The sequence below is a fragment of the Stylophora pistillata genome, chromosome 9, assembly GCF_964205215.1.
Source record: "Stylophora pistillata chromosome 9, jaStyPist1.2, whole genome shotgun sequence".
In the NCBI taxonomy this organism is placed as follows: Eukaryota; Metazoa; Cnidaria; class Anthozoa; order Scleractinia; family Pocilloporidae; genus Stylophora; species Stylophora pistillata.
This window is the reverse complement of record NC_142527.1, coordinates 16,247,819-16,266,229: the sequence shown is the minus strand read 5'-3', so window position 1 is coordinate 16,266,229 and position 18,411 is coordinate 16,247,819. Positions and strand designations below refer to the sequence as shown.

The following is an 18,411-nucleotide window of genomic DNA, read 5'->3' as shown; positions in this document are numbered from 1 at the left end:
AGCCGGTTAAAATTTTGATTACTACAACAACTGTTTACATTGAAATACTCATTGACGACGAGAAATTATACATCAGTGATCTTCTCATAAACAAAGAGAATATTTAAAGTGCCCCTGAGACGAAAATTGACCATTTCATTTTGGCCTAAATTGTTTACACAATGTTGAATTGGGTAAAGTTAAGAACCTTTTTACCATTAAAAACTCAAAACAAACCTTCGATAATCAATTTTTACTGCTTCAAAGTCGTCCAAAAATCGTCCGCCATTGCTGAAAACATGCTCCAGCCGAGCCCCCAAAAACGTCATCATGATGTCAAAGGCTCAACAAACTTATGCTTTGCTTTGTCACAACTCTCTTTGTTCGCTGCACAGAGAATCGCACATATTACTTTTTTGAGAACTGTTTCGTTGTCAGTCGGGAAATGTCGACTTTTTCAGACCATGAATTGTCCCAGAAATCATCTGAAGCTTCTGTGGATAGTTTTGCGCCGAAAAACGATGAATTTTTGCCATGCGAATAAAGATAAACACAGAACGGCACTGACTCCCCATGTGGCTTTTGTGGTCGCATCGCTTTATTGCCTTCGAACTGTATTTTTTCTCGTCGTAAGGGATTTTCCTTTCTTTTAAGAAATGATTGGGTGATTAGTAAAAATAGTTTTCGGCAATGGCTAATTGTGTATCCGAAGGCGGATATTGGGAGTTTGTGAAAGCCATTTCTAAGCCATCAATGTGTTTTCCCCGATGCATTTGGTCAATGATCTCATTAACCCTTTCCTACCCGTTTCTTACTATCGGTGCTTTGAGAGGTTTGAAGTGAACTCTGTTGTTGAGTTTCACTTTGGCCTCTTTAGTTTTTTGTCTTATTCTATTGTTGTGTTGCTTCGGCGAGGTTTAAAGCAGAGTTTGTTTCAACTCTTTTAGAGCCGTGACCTCATTGCGTTTCAAAGTATTTTTCAGTCTGCAAGTAGCGTTATGACAATTTTCCAAGTAGCTCTGAAAGGTTATAGAAGACTGAACCGGTGGCATTCAGTTTGATATGAAACAGAAGTGGTTCTTTGTTTTGTCCGTAAAAGGTGTAACGGAAGTGCATTCGTCTCACGAATAAATCTCGCAAAAGTTGGCATGATCTTAAATTTGTTTGTCACAGGCGTTGGGATGAATTTGAGATCCTTTGATAGCACGCTGACTTGGCTGTCAGATGGTTGATAGTTTGACAGGCTTTTAAATAATTTTTATTTTCTCGGTTTTTTGGCTGCAAGCCTACATTTTAAAGTGTTTTTACGCTCTGTGTCTTAAGCTGTTTGTTCTGCTTTCGCTGATATTAAAACCAGCTTTTTTTAGAATCAGAGCACACAATTATATTTTTCATCTCTTTTGTATAAAAGTGAGCTCTGAGGTCAGAAATCTCAATCCACAATTCGGCTATTTTATCATTCTTATTTACAATGTTTACCGAGTACTTTCCTTCGTGTAAGGTATTCTGCCAGAGAGTTGTTAAAGGTGGATATTGATCAGCTCATAATGTAAAGGTGACAAAATCCGTGGAGGTTCGTAGACTTCGCTTTCCGGCGTCGAGATCGCACTGAGGACGGTTTTTCTTGTCCCTTCTCTTCTTGAACGGTAGGCACTGAACCCGACAGAATTCTTCGCCTAGATCCTTCAAAGTACACAGATCTCTCGAAACAGTCCTCCGAGAAGTGTTCGGACTAGATCACAAATATTTCTGTAGGATTGAAGTTTACTCGGCGAGGCCGCACAAATCGCATTCGTTTTTCCCCGCTCTGATCTATTTGCAAGGCTCCGATGCAGCATGGTCTGCACTATTAATTCAGCTTTGAATTACGCATTGATGCCCAGTCATTTTTGTTTCGTTTTTGTAAGAATGGAGTAAAGCACTCTGTTAAGTTTGCTTGACATTTTGCCATGTGAGATTTTCGCGTTGAGCCTTTGACGTCACTTCCTCTGAGTCATGCATCAACTTCCGGAACATGATCAAATAGTGGCGGACGCGAAATCGTGAATTTAACGGCCCGAAAAAAGATATTTCTGGTGCTCACTCTACACTAAAATTTGGCAGAGTGGGTGAAGGAGACACACTGAACACGAAAATGGAAAAAAATGATGTACGAAAATTTTGATCTCAGGGCACTTTACAGTCAAACAAAGTGAAGCGTACCCCCCAAGATTACATTAATGAATTGATCACTTGGATTTTGAACCCGCCAGTCGTTTCAAGAATGCAATAATGAATTGATTATTTGATTATTGAACCGCTACCCATTTCACAAATGCAATAACGAATTGATTATTTGAATATTGAACCCAATAGCCGTATCCGTTTCGAAAAGGCGCGGATCATTGTTCAAATTAGAAGTCCATTTCTGAAGTCTAATAAGATTGTTCTATTTGACGAGGAATTCTGAAAATGAACAAACTGCACTGTAAAAACACTGCGAAAACAGTCGATCGCAAATATTGACGAAATAAAAAAAGTATTGCGATGGCTTCGCCCGTAAACTATTTTTTTCGACCATGAATACACACAAGAATTTCTACAAGTTCGTCACGATGTAAATATGCGAAAAAAGCTCTCGATAACATTCCATTTACAACATTTACAAGAAGTTCTACACAACAGTCAAGTCACCTTTCCCGCCATGTCTGACGCCATGTTGAAATAGTTCAGATCCATCATCACGTGTTCGCACAATCCAATCAGAAATGGACTTTTGATTTGAACAATGATCCGCGCCTTTTCAAAACGAATACGGCTATCGGGTTCAATCACAGGGGGCCCATACAATTTCTGTTTGTGTAGCCGACCGTTGTTTTATAGTGAATGTACCAGATTTACCGTTTGCCTCACCTAGAGTGATGTATTGCTGACTATGCACATAAATCCTTGATAAATAAACGTTGAATTACTTTACCTGTGGTGCATAGTCGTCCTTTTGCCTCAAAAATGTTTTTTTGAGCGATTTTGAAGAAGTCTGACTTCGTTTCATATATTCATCATATCCGTAAATTGTACAATCATGCCGAGTTGCTCAACCAATGGGAGCTTATCTCAGTTTCAAAGCGTCGAGCGCCATAGAGTATTCCTATCCCCTCCACTCGCCCTGAATGGGTTCGGATGGGATGCTATGGCTGACCCCTAATAATTCATTGTAATTCCCTGTCCAGTCACCCGGCAACAGCTGCAGCTTTTTTGAGCCGTTTTGCACAGATAACTTTAAACATGTAATTGAGGGACATTTGCTTCGAAGCGTGTCTCAATGCTTTTTTTTTTTTTAAATCTTTTGAATCTAGACACTTAGTTCGTGTTCTTCCAAGATTTGTCAGTTCTACGCAAACCCTTTTAGTCGTGGTTACGCGAAGCGTGGAACGACTTATGCTAGGGGTCAGAATATGCAAATTTGTCACTCACTAAGACGTCAACAAATCGTTATGTCAACTGAAGACCAATAGCCCGCAGAGGGGGCGTAATTTGGGCGAGCGAGTGCTCAAAATTTCTTAGCGAAATATGGCCGCCATCTTTGATATAAATGACAGCGGAGAGCTGAGTGGAGAAAGAAATTTGTACTGAGTGGAGTCAAAAATGAGGAGAGGGGCTGGGGTCTTCTCGCCTCTTGCCGCTCCCCCAACCCCTTCTACCTGATCGCGCGCTTCTTAACGTTAACTCGCCCAAATAGGACGCCTGCACTGCAGGCTAGAAGACCAATTGATATCGATTTTCCGAAACAATACCGCCTCTATCGACTTTCCGAAGTAATACCGCGACGTTGAAATACAATGCGACTTTTCTTCGAGGGAGCTTCGATTAAGACTCGTCGCAGCCAGCACATGTGTAACCAAGTCAAAGCTCTTTGAACAAAAGGTGCGACTATGAGTGTAGACACCGAATGCGAAGAGTCTATGACTCCTCGAGACGTTTGCTCGTTCCCTAATATATTTTGTCTTTAAAAGAGCGTCCAGGCCACAATCGCTCTAAAATACAATTTCAAGCCTTCTTGGTCTTCTCACTGCGAGCTGCAAGTATTTGTTTTTAAAGCTTTAAAGAGAAACTGGCGAATTTTGAGGGGGAAAAGCGAATCGTTGTTTTTTTCATCTGTTTGGTGAAAACGCAAATATGAATACAGCTGTGTGTGAAAATCAGTGTGTGTAAACCCTTGAACATTGAAAGTACATCAAGTCGATGGAAAAGTTCTTGTCTCGGTCCACATTTTTGTCAACAGAATGAGCACAAATACATATCGGTAAAAAAAGGTGAAGAGTGCCGATCACATGCAAAAGCTTGTGTTTTCCTATATACAGTTGACAAGTAGTACCAACACGCGTCCCCTAAATAGCGTAAGAAGGACCGTAAACGACAAAGCGGCTACGGAAAAAAGGTAAGGAGACTCAACACGTTATATTCCTTGCTTTTATTATCCTTTTTAGTTTTTCTTAATTTTTCTTTTTTTAATAATTTCGCCGATTTGCATAGCGCAGCGAAAGAGCACGAGTAATTTTCCGCTTTGGTTTTGTTTCCTGCGTGCGCCAAGTCTTGAAAACAACGCTCGCAAGGAAACGACAGCAGTTAGCACCAATGGTTTGATGTTGGTTAAAGACGTTGATCACCCGATACGCAGAGAACAGTTTTTTTCGGCAGAATATGAAAAAATTCAACCAACCTAATGTAGTCGGCGTGGCCGAGTGGTTAGAGTGCTGGACTTGTAATCCGGTGTCCCGGGTTCAAGTCCTCCACCCTGCCACTCGCTGGATTTGTTCTCGGTTGCCCCTAGTTCAGCTCCTCGGCTGCGCTCCGTAAATAGCCCACTGGTCTGCCTCCTGCCAGTGGGGATTTTTAAGCTCTTAGTTAGTCTACATTGTGGCTGAAAAGCCCCTAAGGAGGAGCTTCAATTAACGTATACTATTATAATTATTATTATTATTATTATTATTATTATCGACTCCAGTAGAGCGGCAAATGTTCCGTCGTGAATTAATTTTGTTCTCGGGAACAGAGATAAATGTAAATTTTTAATTGCTATTTATAAGTTAAGATAATTTTCTTTTTTTGCGAACAGAACAAGTTTCATATTAAAATGAACTGCCAGCTATTTTCCTTGAAGCTTCTCAGTGTGGTTTCAATTGTGCACAATTGAAGCTCTTCACGTACGGACGAACGAATGAAAGAATGAATGAATAGATGAGAATAAATGAAGAAATAATAAAGGTATAGAGCACCAGTGTTGGAGTTGTACACTTACCGAAAGCCCATATGTCTGATTTACTGCTGAATTTGGTGTATAGAATGACCTCTGGTGATGCCCATTTTATTGGAAATTTTGTCCCCTCCGATGCTGTGTATTCGTCATCAATAACATATCTGTGAATTACCAACGTAACTTCGGTAAATTTAAAATAATCAATACTCATGGATGAATAAAAACAAAAACTGACATACTTGAATGTAGGCGTTAAACACAAAAAACATGGGGCAGCTTGAAAACATATCTTGCGCGATGACCATCTCGTAGCTTATTTAATATAATTAGCTTTGTTATGATTACTTTCATTTACTCATAATAGTGTTTCTCTGCCCCACATGGTATGAATTAAGCATTTACTTGATAGGGAAACGCTGTTGTTAATTATTAATAGTTTTGTTTTTAGTAGGCTACCTTTTACTGCTCCTCAGTATGGAGAAATACTTCTGCGACTAATATTTATAAGTTCTGGTGATGAGCTCTTCGCTCTGAGCTCTTCGCTCCGACGAAGGGCTAACGCTCGAAACGTCAGCTTTTGTAATCATTACGGTGGCCAATTTACCATTTCAACTTTGTTGATATATCCAAATTATTTCGTTACTCCCACCGACGCAGCCCAAACAGTTTCTTTCGAAACTATCAGCCTTTATTCATTAATATTTATAAGCTTCAACTTGTTCAAAATTTCGCAGCCAGGATTATCTTGGGACTCCGCAAATATGACCATATCTCTGCAGGTTTAAGATCGTTTCGATGGCTAAATGTCAAACAAAGACTTATGGTCAATAATGCAGTTATGATGCACAAATGTCTCAAAGGACGGTCACCTAGTTATCTGTCAAATAAATTTTCAACTAGAGCAACTATTCATGATAGACAGACGAGACGTAGAGATAGTTTAAATATTCCATCTAGTAGAATCAATGCTGGCCAACGCGCCTTTTATTATCATGGCATAAAAGTATGGAATAATTTAAGTAAAGATTTAAGGGAAATCACGAGTTTTAAGGTCTTTAAGAGACGTTTAATTAATGAACTGATTTGTAACATGAACGATTTTTGAGGATAATTGTTGTTTGCATATAGTAATTAAGTAATATATAAGTAATATGAAAGTACATAGTTATTAAGCTATTTATTTAGTTTTACTATTTTTAATATTGATGCTGAAAAGCCCTTTTCAGGGATGCTCAATAAAGTGTATGTATGTATGTATGTATGTATGTATGTATGTCTGTCTGTCTGTCTGTCTGTCTGTCTGTATGTATGTATGAAGGTCAAGAAGTCCATAAATCAACATCTTTTGAAAAAGGTGTTACAGGGTCTAAATGACAACTGTTCCTGTTTCTTTAGCTGCTCGTTGTACTGTATAATTCTCAAAACATTTACAAACCCCATCTAAACGAAAAATAGAATCGCTTTACGGGTCCGTAAAGTTACCGGGACCTTCAGATACGGGTCCCTGGCAGGGTCGGACGGCTTTTCCGGACTGGCTCACGTCAACCGTCCGGCCCTACTACGTCAGCTTTTACTGTGTTTTTTCTATGGAATTGCGCGAGCGGGGCCGGACGGTTCATATGATAAAAAATTTTAACACAATTTTTACAGTTTTGATCCCTAAAAAAAATTCATGAAATTTCAGCATCAAAGGTGAGCACCATTTGCTGCCTTTCATTCAATATTTTTAGTTACCTTGCTAAACCAAAATCTGCAACTTTCACGATGTCGCTATCTCCGATGAGACAGTTCCTTGCTGCCTAATAAACAACAATACTTCTTGGTATTCTTATACTAAAATCAAATATATCTTTTTATCTGTATTAAAACCTGAATTAAGTAGACCTAATAGTACGCGTACACGCTGTAGTAGGCAGACTCAAGCTCCTTTTCCAGATTTTCGTCCCAGCCGCTATGAAATTGAAGAGCTTTTGTCACATGATATGATGTTAAAAATTGAAAGAGAAAAACAATAACAATGAAAGTTTAGGGCTTCTGTGATATAATCCTCAACAGAAAAAAGTTATTTTGCCATTCAATCCAAAAATGAGTCCTTAACTGTGACCAGCAATAACTTGAACATCCAAACAACAAAACTTTAACCCTGACTGAAACTAGCTAATATCGTTCTAGTTAATGCTAGTTGAGAAGCTTCTTACCAAATCTCTGTGAATGAAGTTTCTACTTTCCAGATACATCATGGCTGATGCCACTTGACGTACCATTTCTGTCATTTGAGGAGGCTGAAGGCCACTCTGATTGTGCCGCAGGTAATGCAAAAGACACCCTGAAATTATGGCACTTACTCAGAAACAACAAAAGAGAAACAAGGACTTGTTATATCTTCAATCATCAAAAATATAAAAGCAATGCTTTTACAACTTGCTGAATTATGACATTAAGATCACTTTGACCTACAAAGAAACACTTCTGTATGGGTTTAACAAATTGAAAAATTGATGAGGCCGTGAAGGTAAGTGGCCAAAACAGTATTGCTCCTCCAGGGCTGTCACTCATTTTTCATGTAGGTGGGGAAATGAAAATTGTAGCCAGGATACAAAATTTCTCAGTTCAAAACTTCTTGGAACAGGGAAAGGGAGAGGCCTGGGACAAAACACTTGAGGCAGACTAACAAAAGACAATTGATTTCTGTTGAAAAATGTTTTGGAACTCATCGAACCAGATTTCCTTATGAAGAGCATTTTCAGTCAAAGCCGCAGGAATCGCAAAATTGGTATCTTCGAAAGGTGAATAAGAATTTTGGCTAACCAAGTTCGAGTTTGTTTTATCATTCGTAATTTTCTTATTTGATGTATTTCCCCTTTCTAATGTTAAAGTCCCTTATCAAAATAGCTATGACTAAGACACTTAGAATCCAGAAAAATTCCCAGCCCCTGTCCCTTAGTGACAGCCCAAAATAAAATTCCTCCTTGGAAGTTACACTGTCTGCATGTACTGTATAATAATTACTACATGGGAAATGACCTACGGTGAAAAAAAACCACAACAAAAACAATATAACCATCACAATCAGGAGCTCTGAATGTACTTGTGTTTTGAATTCTTTATTCGTGTTTTGAAAATCAACACTACACATTTTCTAAAATCAAAAAATACTGCACAAAATCCAGGAAAAACATGAAGGTTGGTTTTCATAGACCACGAGGATTGAATTTTCGTGCTTAAATCAAATTCAATAGAACCCCTTTGTGTCTTCAATTATTCACAGGAACTTTGAAAGTGTCATGGGCAGTAACTTGTTTAAAGAGGCAATCTATGCCCCTCTTTATGTACATTTAACAAGATCAAATTGCACAAGATAACCTCATTGACTTCCTTGCAAAAAAAGTACAATAATCAAAACACAAGTCATTATTTTTTGCAGGAAGATTGCAGTGGGTTATATATCTAATACTTGGGATGCAGCCATAAATTTGTGTTGAACTGTTTTAATTTTTTTCTTTTTCAAATAACCAGCAACCACATCATAGGGATCCTTGTACAAAATGTGAACCAACCAATTTAGTCAGCTAAAGATACTTGATTAAAGAGGCCAGTATTAACCTCAATGGACCCTCCCACTTTTCATTACTTTTGAAAGTAATTTTAGATTTATCAAAGTGCTGTAAGCAAGAAAAGAGCACGAGGCAAGACAGTGTAGGAATTGTTAAAGCCACATAAGGGACTTCAATCTATCAACAATGATGAAAAACTGTAGTGATAATGACAAAGAAGACCCACCTTGAGACATGAATTCTGTAATGATATAGATGGGTTTCTCACTGCAAACTCCATGCAACTGAACTAGATGAGGATGTTGAAATTGCCTGTTTTAAAGATAACACAAGGTCCTAAAATGAGCCCAGAAGTAACAAAAGCTGCTTTGGTAAATATCCATCTCCTTGTGTATAGGCAGTGTGCCTACCATTTCAATCAGTTACCATAAAGTGGGAAAATTTGACGGGGCTCTAACTCTTACTGGACTGATCTTGAAGCACACAAATAATGTCGATTCTGGCTAAAAAAAGATCTACAAAGTATGCTTTCTGCCTCCCTTAGAAAAATCAGCCTAACATAAAACTCTATTACAGTGGCCATATAATATGGGACGTTACAAGAGCATCATGTCACTTTGAATTTATTACAAACCAGATAAAAAGTCCATATCACAAACAAAACTACAATGTACATGGTAGACGAGTATCATATATATCAATCCACAGCTTTTAATAGACTATAACAGTTAATTCTTGAAGTTGTGAGGTTGTGGGGTCACTATAATTGGCAACCAATACTGGAACAAGCATGTGTCCAAGATGATAGAGAAAGCATCTAAACAACTATATTTTCCTAAGCAATCAAAGCATGCTAATGTAAAAAAGGTGGACCTACTAAGGTTCTAAACCAGTCACACCTCTTGTGTTTGTGACTACAATGCCACTGGTTTTTCAAGCCTCTCTGCCTCAATACCTAAGCAATGCTTTGAAACATACAATAAAGGGATCTTGCTACCAGGAGTTCCACCTCGACTCATGCAAATTCTCTGGCTAGGTTAGACATCACGACACTAGAAATTCATTATCTGCACCTTTCCCACTCACTTTTTCCGCTTTTTTTTTTACTTACTAGAGGACAGGGATTATTGCCTCCTGTTTACTACCTCCCAACACACTCTTTAAGCTTGCTAGAACTTATGAGTGTACTTGTAGCACACCCATATTGGCAGGAAAGTAGGGAGATGCTTTCAGATTAATTTTGTTCAGACAGTGTTTTTGGTTATCATGGTATTTCCTTCAAGATTCAATACAACTTAGTAAGCTGTCCATAGTAAGAATGTGCAGTTACTCAAAGGGAAATGAAAGTGTCTTTATTGGGTTTTCATCCACTATGAAATCTCCTTGAATTGAAAAATTGGAAAAAATTTATTCCAAGCAAAAACTTGTACATCCACCAAATAGTGCTAGTGCAACATTTTCATGCACTTCTAAAATGTGGAAGAGTGTTTAAGCGGTGTTGGAAGGAAAATATCATTCTAGATCTCTCCGTAACTTTTGGAAGCTTTAAAACAAACTCAAGGAGTAAGAGTGAAAACCCCTGAAGATTTTCTAGAGTTCTATCAATTGACAAAGAAAAATTCACTTTACCAAGAGCACACCAACTCAAATCTCTCTTTCAATTTGACCAATTTTTTTCAGTTGTTACCCGTTTCACACTTGCTTTTTGTGTAAAATATTTCACAGAAATGCTGATTTAAGTTTGAAAGGTTCTTGGCATTCAATCTCTGACAATCTACTGTTTTGATCCATTCTTCAAATGCATATTTACAAACATTTTTGCAACTAATTCTTACCAAGTGATCATCACTGTTACAGTTAAAATCTAAGAGACCTCAAATAGACTGCATAATGACACAGTTTTATAGAAAAAAGTTATAAAGTTGAACCTTCCTCTGCGACCACCTCTCGTAACCCACTGTCTCTCATAGATGACAACCTTTAGAGATGCTTTTTTACAAATTTGAATTGTTTTTAATCTCCTGTAGGCAATTGACAGACAATTGGTGAGTGAAATCTGACAAAATTGTTTCAAAATATCGTAAAAGTGGAGCTACCAGAAGCGTTTCTTGAAATCAAAACAGTCACCACAGATCCTAAGATTTTTGCCTTTGAATAAGCCGCCTTAAGTAATTACTAAAGGTTTCACTAAGCCCTGGTGAAGGGTCTGGTTAATATATGCAAATTACTTAAGACATAGACCCCCTGAGGCCTGACCTCTGTAAGTGACCACCTCCCAAAAGCAACCACCTAGACTGTTAAAACAGTGTGGAAGCAAGTATAAGAACATATACTTGGGACTAAATGAACGCATGTTCTTTAGCAAAAGACATTTCACAGAAGGAAAGTAAATAATAGGTATTTAGGCCAATATCTGGAATACATCTGGCTGTCATTAGATTTGATTGAAATTGAAATTGAAATTGAAATTGAAATTGAACTTAGAATTAACACCCAAAACACAAGCTCCATCAAATTGTTACCCTTACTAGTAAATCTAGAAGAAATACTACAAGATAAATTAACTAGGTTTCCTATAAAATAAGTAACTTGAACTCTGTCGCTTAACCAATTGAGCTAACTGCCTCCCGGTTAGCTCAGTTGGTTAAGCGCCGGACTGTTGTGCGGGAGGTCGAGGGTTCGAGCCCCGGCCGGACCAACACTCAGGGTCTTAAAATAATTGAGAAGAATATGCTACCTTTCTATAACATCAATCAAGAAATGGTTAGATATTCTAGTCTTCTCGGATAGGGACGAATAAATGGAGGTCCCGTCTCCTGCATCTCTTAATTAGTTAAATTTGGTTAGGCAGGGGACGTTAAAGAACCCACTTCATGAGATTACTGTGATGTGGTCTGGCCTGGTTACTGGGAATTGGGGGGAGGCGGCATCTGTCATATTTGCCTTTATTTGATTGTAAACTGCTTAGGAGTCTGGTAAAGTCCCCCGTACAGTGTTGTAAAGCGTCATGAGCTCAAGATATGAGCACTATATAACTACAAGTTATTATTATTATTATTTATTATTTGTAAATACTCTGGGGAGCTACCTTAAGCTATGTAATAACCCACCACTGCACATGTGATAATGAGTATCACTAATGAAAAAAACTTACGTCATGACTTTTGCTTCATCAATAAAATCATCCTCAGACATTGCACCTTCCTTCATCATCTTAACAGCCACATGCAAATTTCCACGGAATGTACCTTGTCTGACTGTCTGTTGTGAAAATGAAATCAACAGCATAATGAGTGAAAAGCAAGTTTTACATTACTCTAGAAATTCTTACTTTCTCCTTTGGTGGAAAGTCTCTGTCATGACAAGTTAGTAAATGAAGTCACACCACTCTTTATTACTGCATATTAAAAATGTGTGGCTTCAACCAATCAATGAATGAATAAAAGAAAAATTTACATATAAGTTGTTTTGTTTAAACCAAGTTAAAACCCTATAGTTATAAGGTTTGGTTTTCTGGTAACTAAAGGCAATAAGGTGTCAAGTGAAAATTTTGCCCAGCTTATCAAAGGTATCTTTTGTTTCAGTAGAATGCCAGGAGCACACAACAGTAGTCAAGATTTAGAGGGCAGCACTTCAAAGTATTCAATAATGAAATAATCTTGCTCGCCATGAACAAGAGAGATGCACTGGATAGTAATACAGTGGAACCTTGCTTTAACAAACCTTGGCACTTTGTTAAATTGAGGTTCCACTCTATTGTTATGTATTTAAAAATGCACAAAATATTTAACTGTATTTTCATTAATTGAGAAATACCCATTACAGCATTAAATTTGATGTAAAAACAAAACAATTTAATTCACCTTTGTATTGTTGATACTTTCAGTATTAATCAGAGGCAAAGTGTTATATACCATAATTCAAATACCCTGTGTGATTAAAATAGTTTGTGCAACCAACTATCTTAATGACATGCCGCAAACTTGGAATCTGCATAAATTGTGTTTGCCTGTTTAGATAGCTTATTTATTCATTCTTGTATATGTAGGAATCAATTAAACTTAAGTCTTAGTTGATTAGAACTTCAAGTAAAGGTTATTCGTACCCCAAATTGTCCTGTACCTAGCTCTCTGCCAAGGACAATTTCTGATCTAGGAATTTCCCATATATCTATGGTAATGAAAAAGCAAAAAACAAAAGTAATGTAAAAGGAAATCAAATACAGAAATATTTATGCACCAACTGTTTTGACCCCAAATCAACTTCACAATAAACTGCTCTAATTTACACCAAACCTCTAAATTTTATCCTTGCTGATCCTTGCTACATGGGACCCCTAGTTATCAGCAACAACTACATCCTCTATCTTAATACAATAGCCTTTCAGCATCTCATCTTTTCTTCCCAAATAAAACAAAACTCACAAGCATTCATCTGCACATTTATTGTCAATAAAAACTGCATAAAGTCATGTAACATGTATCCACATACCATGACCAAATGCTGCAACAGGTGCTTGACCAAATGAAGGTGGTTGTCGTAGTCTGGTCACTAAGCCTAAAAAGGTAAAAAAGAAGAAAATTCAAATTAATCAAACAGTCAAGTAAAATTTGGAGTGACAATTTTTGTCGATCAATTGAAAACTGAAGCATTGACTTTAGACTGATTTTTTTAGGGATGTATGTCCTGTCTTAGTGATTTAAAACTAACATGTACAAACCAAAAGTACAGAGCCGTATAATAACAATCAAGTGAAATCTGTGTAAAACAGAGGCAATTTTATTGCTTAATCCAGAATGTCAAAGACTAAAAGAGTAGTCACAATGTTTTTATTTTTAAATTCAAAACTAACTTTGGTCTAATTTTTATCACAGGTACATGTGCTGTTAGGAGTGAGGCTCTCCATGGCAGTTGTACAGTCAGTTACTAGAAGGAGTAAAGCCTATTAAACTAATGTTTTCAACAACTGTATAAATTCTCCCGCACTCATGGTCAAGAGTCATTGTCAAGAAGGTATCATGTAATGCAACACTCAGCAATCTTCACCATGTCAGCAAAAAATTTCTCTTGTAAAAACAATAATAAATTTCAGAATGGAAACAGTGGTGAATATCAAATTTTAAGATCAGCATGCTTAAAGAAATTTTGGAAGAGAAACCTGTCAAAGTGGAAGAAAAGTGAAGGAAAAATCTTCAGTTTAAAAGAAACCCAGTTTTCAGTTCCAAAGGTTGAAAGAAGACTACCTTATAGCAGTTGTAGAAATACTTGCCAATGCCAAAGCAAAGGGCTGAAAAATAAGAACCAACTGGGCTGAATAAAAACAATCCAGGGTAACAGAGTCTACTGCCATAATAATAATAATAATAGTAGTTTATTAAACTCTCTTGCAGTAACTTACTGAATTAACGAGTTATGATACAATGAAGACTTAATAAGAACGACTATGTACATTTCTGTACAAGTTATATACACTACACGAAACATACATCACATTTGTTAAAACTACTTAAAAGTTAAAAAGTCTTTGGTGCGCTTCGTTCTACAGGTAGTAACGTTTCTGTAAAGATACAACTGGTCTGATTTGTGCCTGAGGTTATAGGGACAGGTATCGTTTAAGTGTGTTGGTAGAAGAGGATGGAGAGGGTGGTTTAAGTCCTTCATTTTGCACATATACTCTTTACATATCTTATCTCTTCTATACGCAAGGGTCTCCACCCGTGCTAACTCGAGGGCTTCTGAGTAACTATTGGCACATGGGAAAATTATCTTAAGCACCCTTTTCTGTATGGATTAGATTTTGTCAGACAGATAACCTGGAACAGATTGCCATACTGGTACGGCGTACTCTATAACAGATCTAACAGCCCTTGTATAGACCTTTAACATGCTACCTTGGTCAAAGCCGGCTTGACGTAGAATACGTAGAGAGTAGAGCTTCTTGCAAGCTTTTTTGTATATGTAGTTAACATGACTATTCCACCTAAGGTCGCTATCGATGAATACTCCTAGAATCTTGTAAGTGGATACGCGTTCTATAGTGTTATTACCAATAACTAATGGTCTGAGAGTAAAATTATGATACGACATAAAGTTAATTAACATCTCTTTACATTTAGTAGGGTTTAGTCTCATGTTATGGTCCATGGAGAATTCGTGAATGTTAGAAACGATCGTATTGAGCAGACTGATAGAGTTCCTGGGTAGTATTTCTACGGCAGACGTGTCATCCACAAACTTGACTCTCAGGTGCCAATCGGCTAAAAGATTGCTTGTCATTATTATGAAAAGTATCACTCCTAATTTAGTTCCCTGTGGCACACCTCCCTTGAGGAATTTCCATTCTGATAGTGTTGTACCTATTCTTACAGCTTGCTGTCTGTCGGTTAGGAACACCTCGATCCAACTGATGAGCGCTGGATCAACCTCTAGTTTTCGCAACTCAGTCATTAAGATGTGGTGGTCAATTAGATCACAGCCTTTCGAGAAGTCAGCGAAGAAGACCCGAGCTCCTAGATCATCCACTACTTACTGGTATTTCATTTTAGAATTCTTTACCTAACACAAATTAAAACATCAACAGCACAAACAACAAAGCTATGATTGATCACGTCACCCATGGGTGATTTTTTTGGTACATTAGCTGCATAAACATTTCAATGTTATTGTAAAAAAAAACAAACTGACCACAATTAATTTTCCTCTGTCTATAACCTTATTGATCATAGAAATGATGCCAACAATGTTAACTCGAAACCACTTGACTTGTGTTTGAAGCAGATTGGTGCTGACACCAAGGTTAAATTTTAATCCAGGTTTTTTTTTATCTCCTTTCTTCAAAAGCCTCTCATCAGATGATTTTCTCTTTTATTTATACAATATCCATTCTTCAAATTGTGAACCAAGCGAATTCTAGGAATTTTCTTTCAAAGCTGTCAGATCTGAAATCGAATTCCCCACAAAGCCTGGGTTATCTTAACCATTCTTTGAACAACTGGACCCTGTTGGTCAAACAGGTTCAGGCCAATACATACAGTGCATAAGGGGTGCAATTATAACTTTCGACTTAATCAGAAAATTTTAGACAACAACACCCCTCCCCTCAGTAGGTGGTTACAACAACACTCCACTCAATACAACAAACAGACATCTTGCAATTCATATCTGATAAGTTGCTCAAAAGTCGGTAAAGTTAACACTTCGGCCTACAAGACTACTGAGACACAAATGACACAACCAACACACTACCAATGCATAACCCAACACACTACCAACGCATAACCCAACACACTACTGACATGTTGGTAAGATCAACCAATGCATCAGCCAAGGCGTCAGCCGACACACTGCCAATGCATTGGTAAAACAACACACTACTGATGCATTGGTAACATTGACTGCATGAGAAAAGGAACTCTAAATTGCTGCCATTTTAAGGATGAAACTACCAAAATGGAAGCAAGACCAACCTTGTAGAAAAAGAAATCTAAATCACCACCATTTTGAAAATGAAACACTAGTACCCAGGTCTTCTCCAGGGTTTTTTAAATTCATTTTCAAGGGTCGAATACTAAGGGAGTTAGTGTGTTGTTTGACACACTGATCCCACCAACATGTTTACTTTTTGTTTATTAGAGAGATTAGGAAGCAAAAAATTTTCATTGATCATCGACTTTTGAATTAGGTGATGGCTCCTAAAAGAGCCGTTTTTATTGCACTTTAACTGCACTGGAAACTGTTCGGCAACATCTTCAAGTATCTGCTTGAATGCTTGGTCTCTTCCGAAGTCCCTGAACTAGGTGAACTCATCTAAATAGCTTGGTATGTACTCATACAGGGCACCACACATGCACCTCAACTTCTTCTTGATCAAGGCCCACACGCCTTCCGGGGCATTGGTGTGCACACCATTGTCAGAATCAACAAAGTTCTTGAAGTGATTCACCAATAGATGGATGTATCCTATCTGTTTGAGAGGTATGTAAAGAGTGAATTGATCTAAGTAGATGATAGTTCCAGGAAGGATGAGTGTAGTGATAAGAAGATGCACAAGTGTCTCTCTAGTTCTGTCGGGAACATGGAAGACCAGCACTTTCTGTGATCCTCACTCCGCTACCCCAGACACCCATGGACCTTCTGAGACTCTCCTTCTCTTACACTTTCTCTTGGCACCAAACTTAGACTCATCATCTCTACATCTTTTGTAAACCTCCAAGTTTAATTTCAGCATTCGGGATCTTGTTGGAATAGATTGATCTCAGTTCCCTCAGTGCTTGGGTCACAATAGGTTTTGAAAGGCTGGTAAGCCACAAAATTTTGCTCCCTGGAATCTGCATAGCCCATAGGAACATCAGATGTAGCCAGGTACTTAACGGGATGGAAAAACTGAAAAATTGCTAAGAATGTACAGTTACATGTACCATCTGCAGTCAAGCTGGTCACACTGGAATGCACTGTTTAGTTATGTGTAGTTCATGTAGTGGTGACAGTTCTGAATGTGATTGTCAACAACCAGTACCAAAAAGGCAGAAAAAAGGAAAGAGAGCCACAGAACAGCCACAGCCAAAGTCTCCAGAAACTGAGCCATACTATAAAGCAATCTGTAGACAGCTTACACAAAAAAAAAAACATCAACTTGGCAAAGCCTACAAAAGTATCAAGGCTTGATGAACTGAGAGAGAGCTGCCAAGACAATGACGAGAAGCTAACACAGGCCCTTTAAGACACCAATGAGATGGCAGCCCTGGTTTGGCAGAGCAAGGAGCATGTCACTGCCTACAAAGAAGAGCGGAAGGAAAAAGATGAGCACATTAAAGTTTTCAAACTGCAGCTACGAGCAATGTAGAATCCTGCAGTACCATTATCTGCAAACCAAGAAGCTACTGCAAAGGTTGACCACAACAACCTCACCAACATTCATCAATGCTATGCAGTGGTAATGTCAACCCTCCTGGAGAAAAAAGGCAGCTTAAATAATGCATATAGACTGGCAGGAACAGCAAGTAGCACCCATTTGAGACTTCCTGGGTGTAGTGGAGCTGAGAATAGTCAATGAGGTAACATTTCCAAGCACCTTGGAGAGGCTAGGAGAACCCAAACTAGCTGTAAAAACCATTGAGCAGGAGTGTCAGAAGCAGCTTGGAGGACTGCTTCCAATCCTGAAATGACTGTGCCTCACAAGGAAGTTGTTGACCCTGGCATTGGATAATGCCTTCTATTCCCAGAGAGCTTCCTCTCCAAAAAAACAGCTTCCTTTCAGAAGCAGCTGGATGGACTGTTTCTGATTATGAAACAACTTCACCTCATGAAGGAGCTGTTGCCACTGGCATTGGATTATGCACTCTATTCCTAGAGGGCTTCCTTTCCAAAAAATAAAAGAAAAAAAATGCTCCTTTTGGAGCCACCACATTTGAAAAAATCAATGTCCAACTTCTAGGTGATAAGAATTTAAAAACTCAATGACAGGTATCAGTTTAGAATGTTAAGGCATCCTTATGGAAAATATAGAAAATGTTCATCTAATGCCTATTCAGGATCGATAACCGAGTGGGGACTGAGTTCTAATAACACAACAGACAAGGTGGCCGCCAAAAGCAAATTATTCATTTCCATATTGTTAGTGAAAGTTTTCCAAAGAGGACATTA

General features: G+C 38.1%; 1 protein-coding gene and 1 pseudogene across 1 annotated transcript in view; both read right to left on the bottom strand.

Moving 5' to 3' along the window:
* Positions 1-18,411, bottom strand: part of LOC111334600 (tyrosine-protein kinase Tec) — a 37,810-nt gene that overhangs the window by 7,145 nt on the left and 12,254 nt on the right. The window contains exons 12-18 of the mRNA XM_088733760.1: positions 13,261-13,326; positions 12,875-12,939; positions 11,924-12,030; positions 8,996-9,081; positions 7,414-7,541; positions 6,950-7,014; positions 5,258-5,376 (exon numbers count right to left, since the gene is read on the bottom strand). Of these exons, the coding sequence (XP_088589886.1) occupies positions 5,258-5,376; positions 6,950-7,014; positions 7,414-7,541; positions 8,996-9,081; positions 11,924-12,030; positions 12,875-12,939; positions 13,261-13,326 (636 nt within the window). The remainder of the gene's footprint in view (positions 1-5,257; positions 5,377-6,949; positions 7,015-7,413; positions 7,542-8,995; positions 9,082-11,923; positions 12,031-12,874; positions 12,940-13,260; positions 13,327-18,411) is intronic.
* On the bottom strand, positions 13,527-17,984 carry LOC148723547 (uncharacterized; annotated as a pseudogene).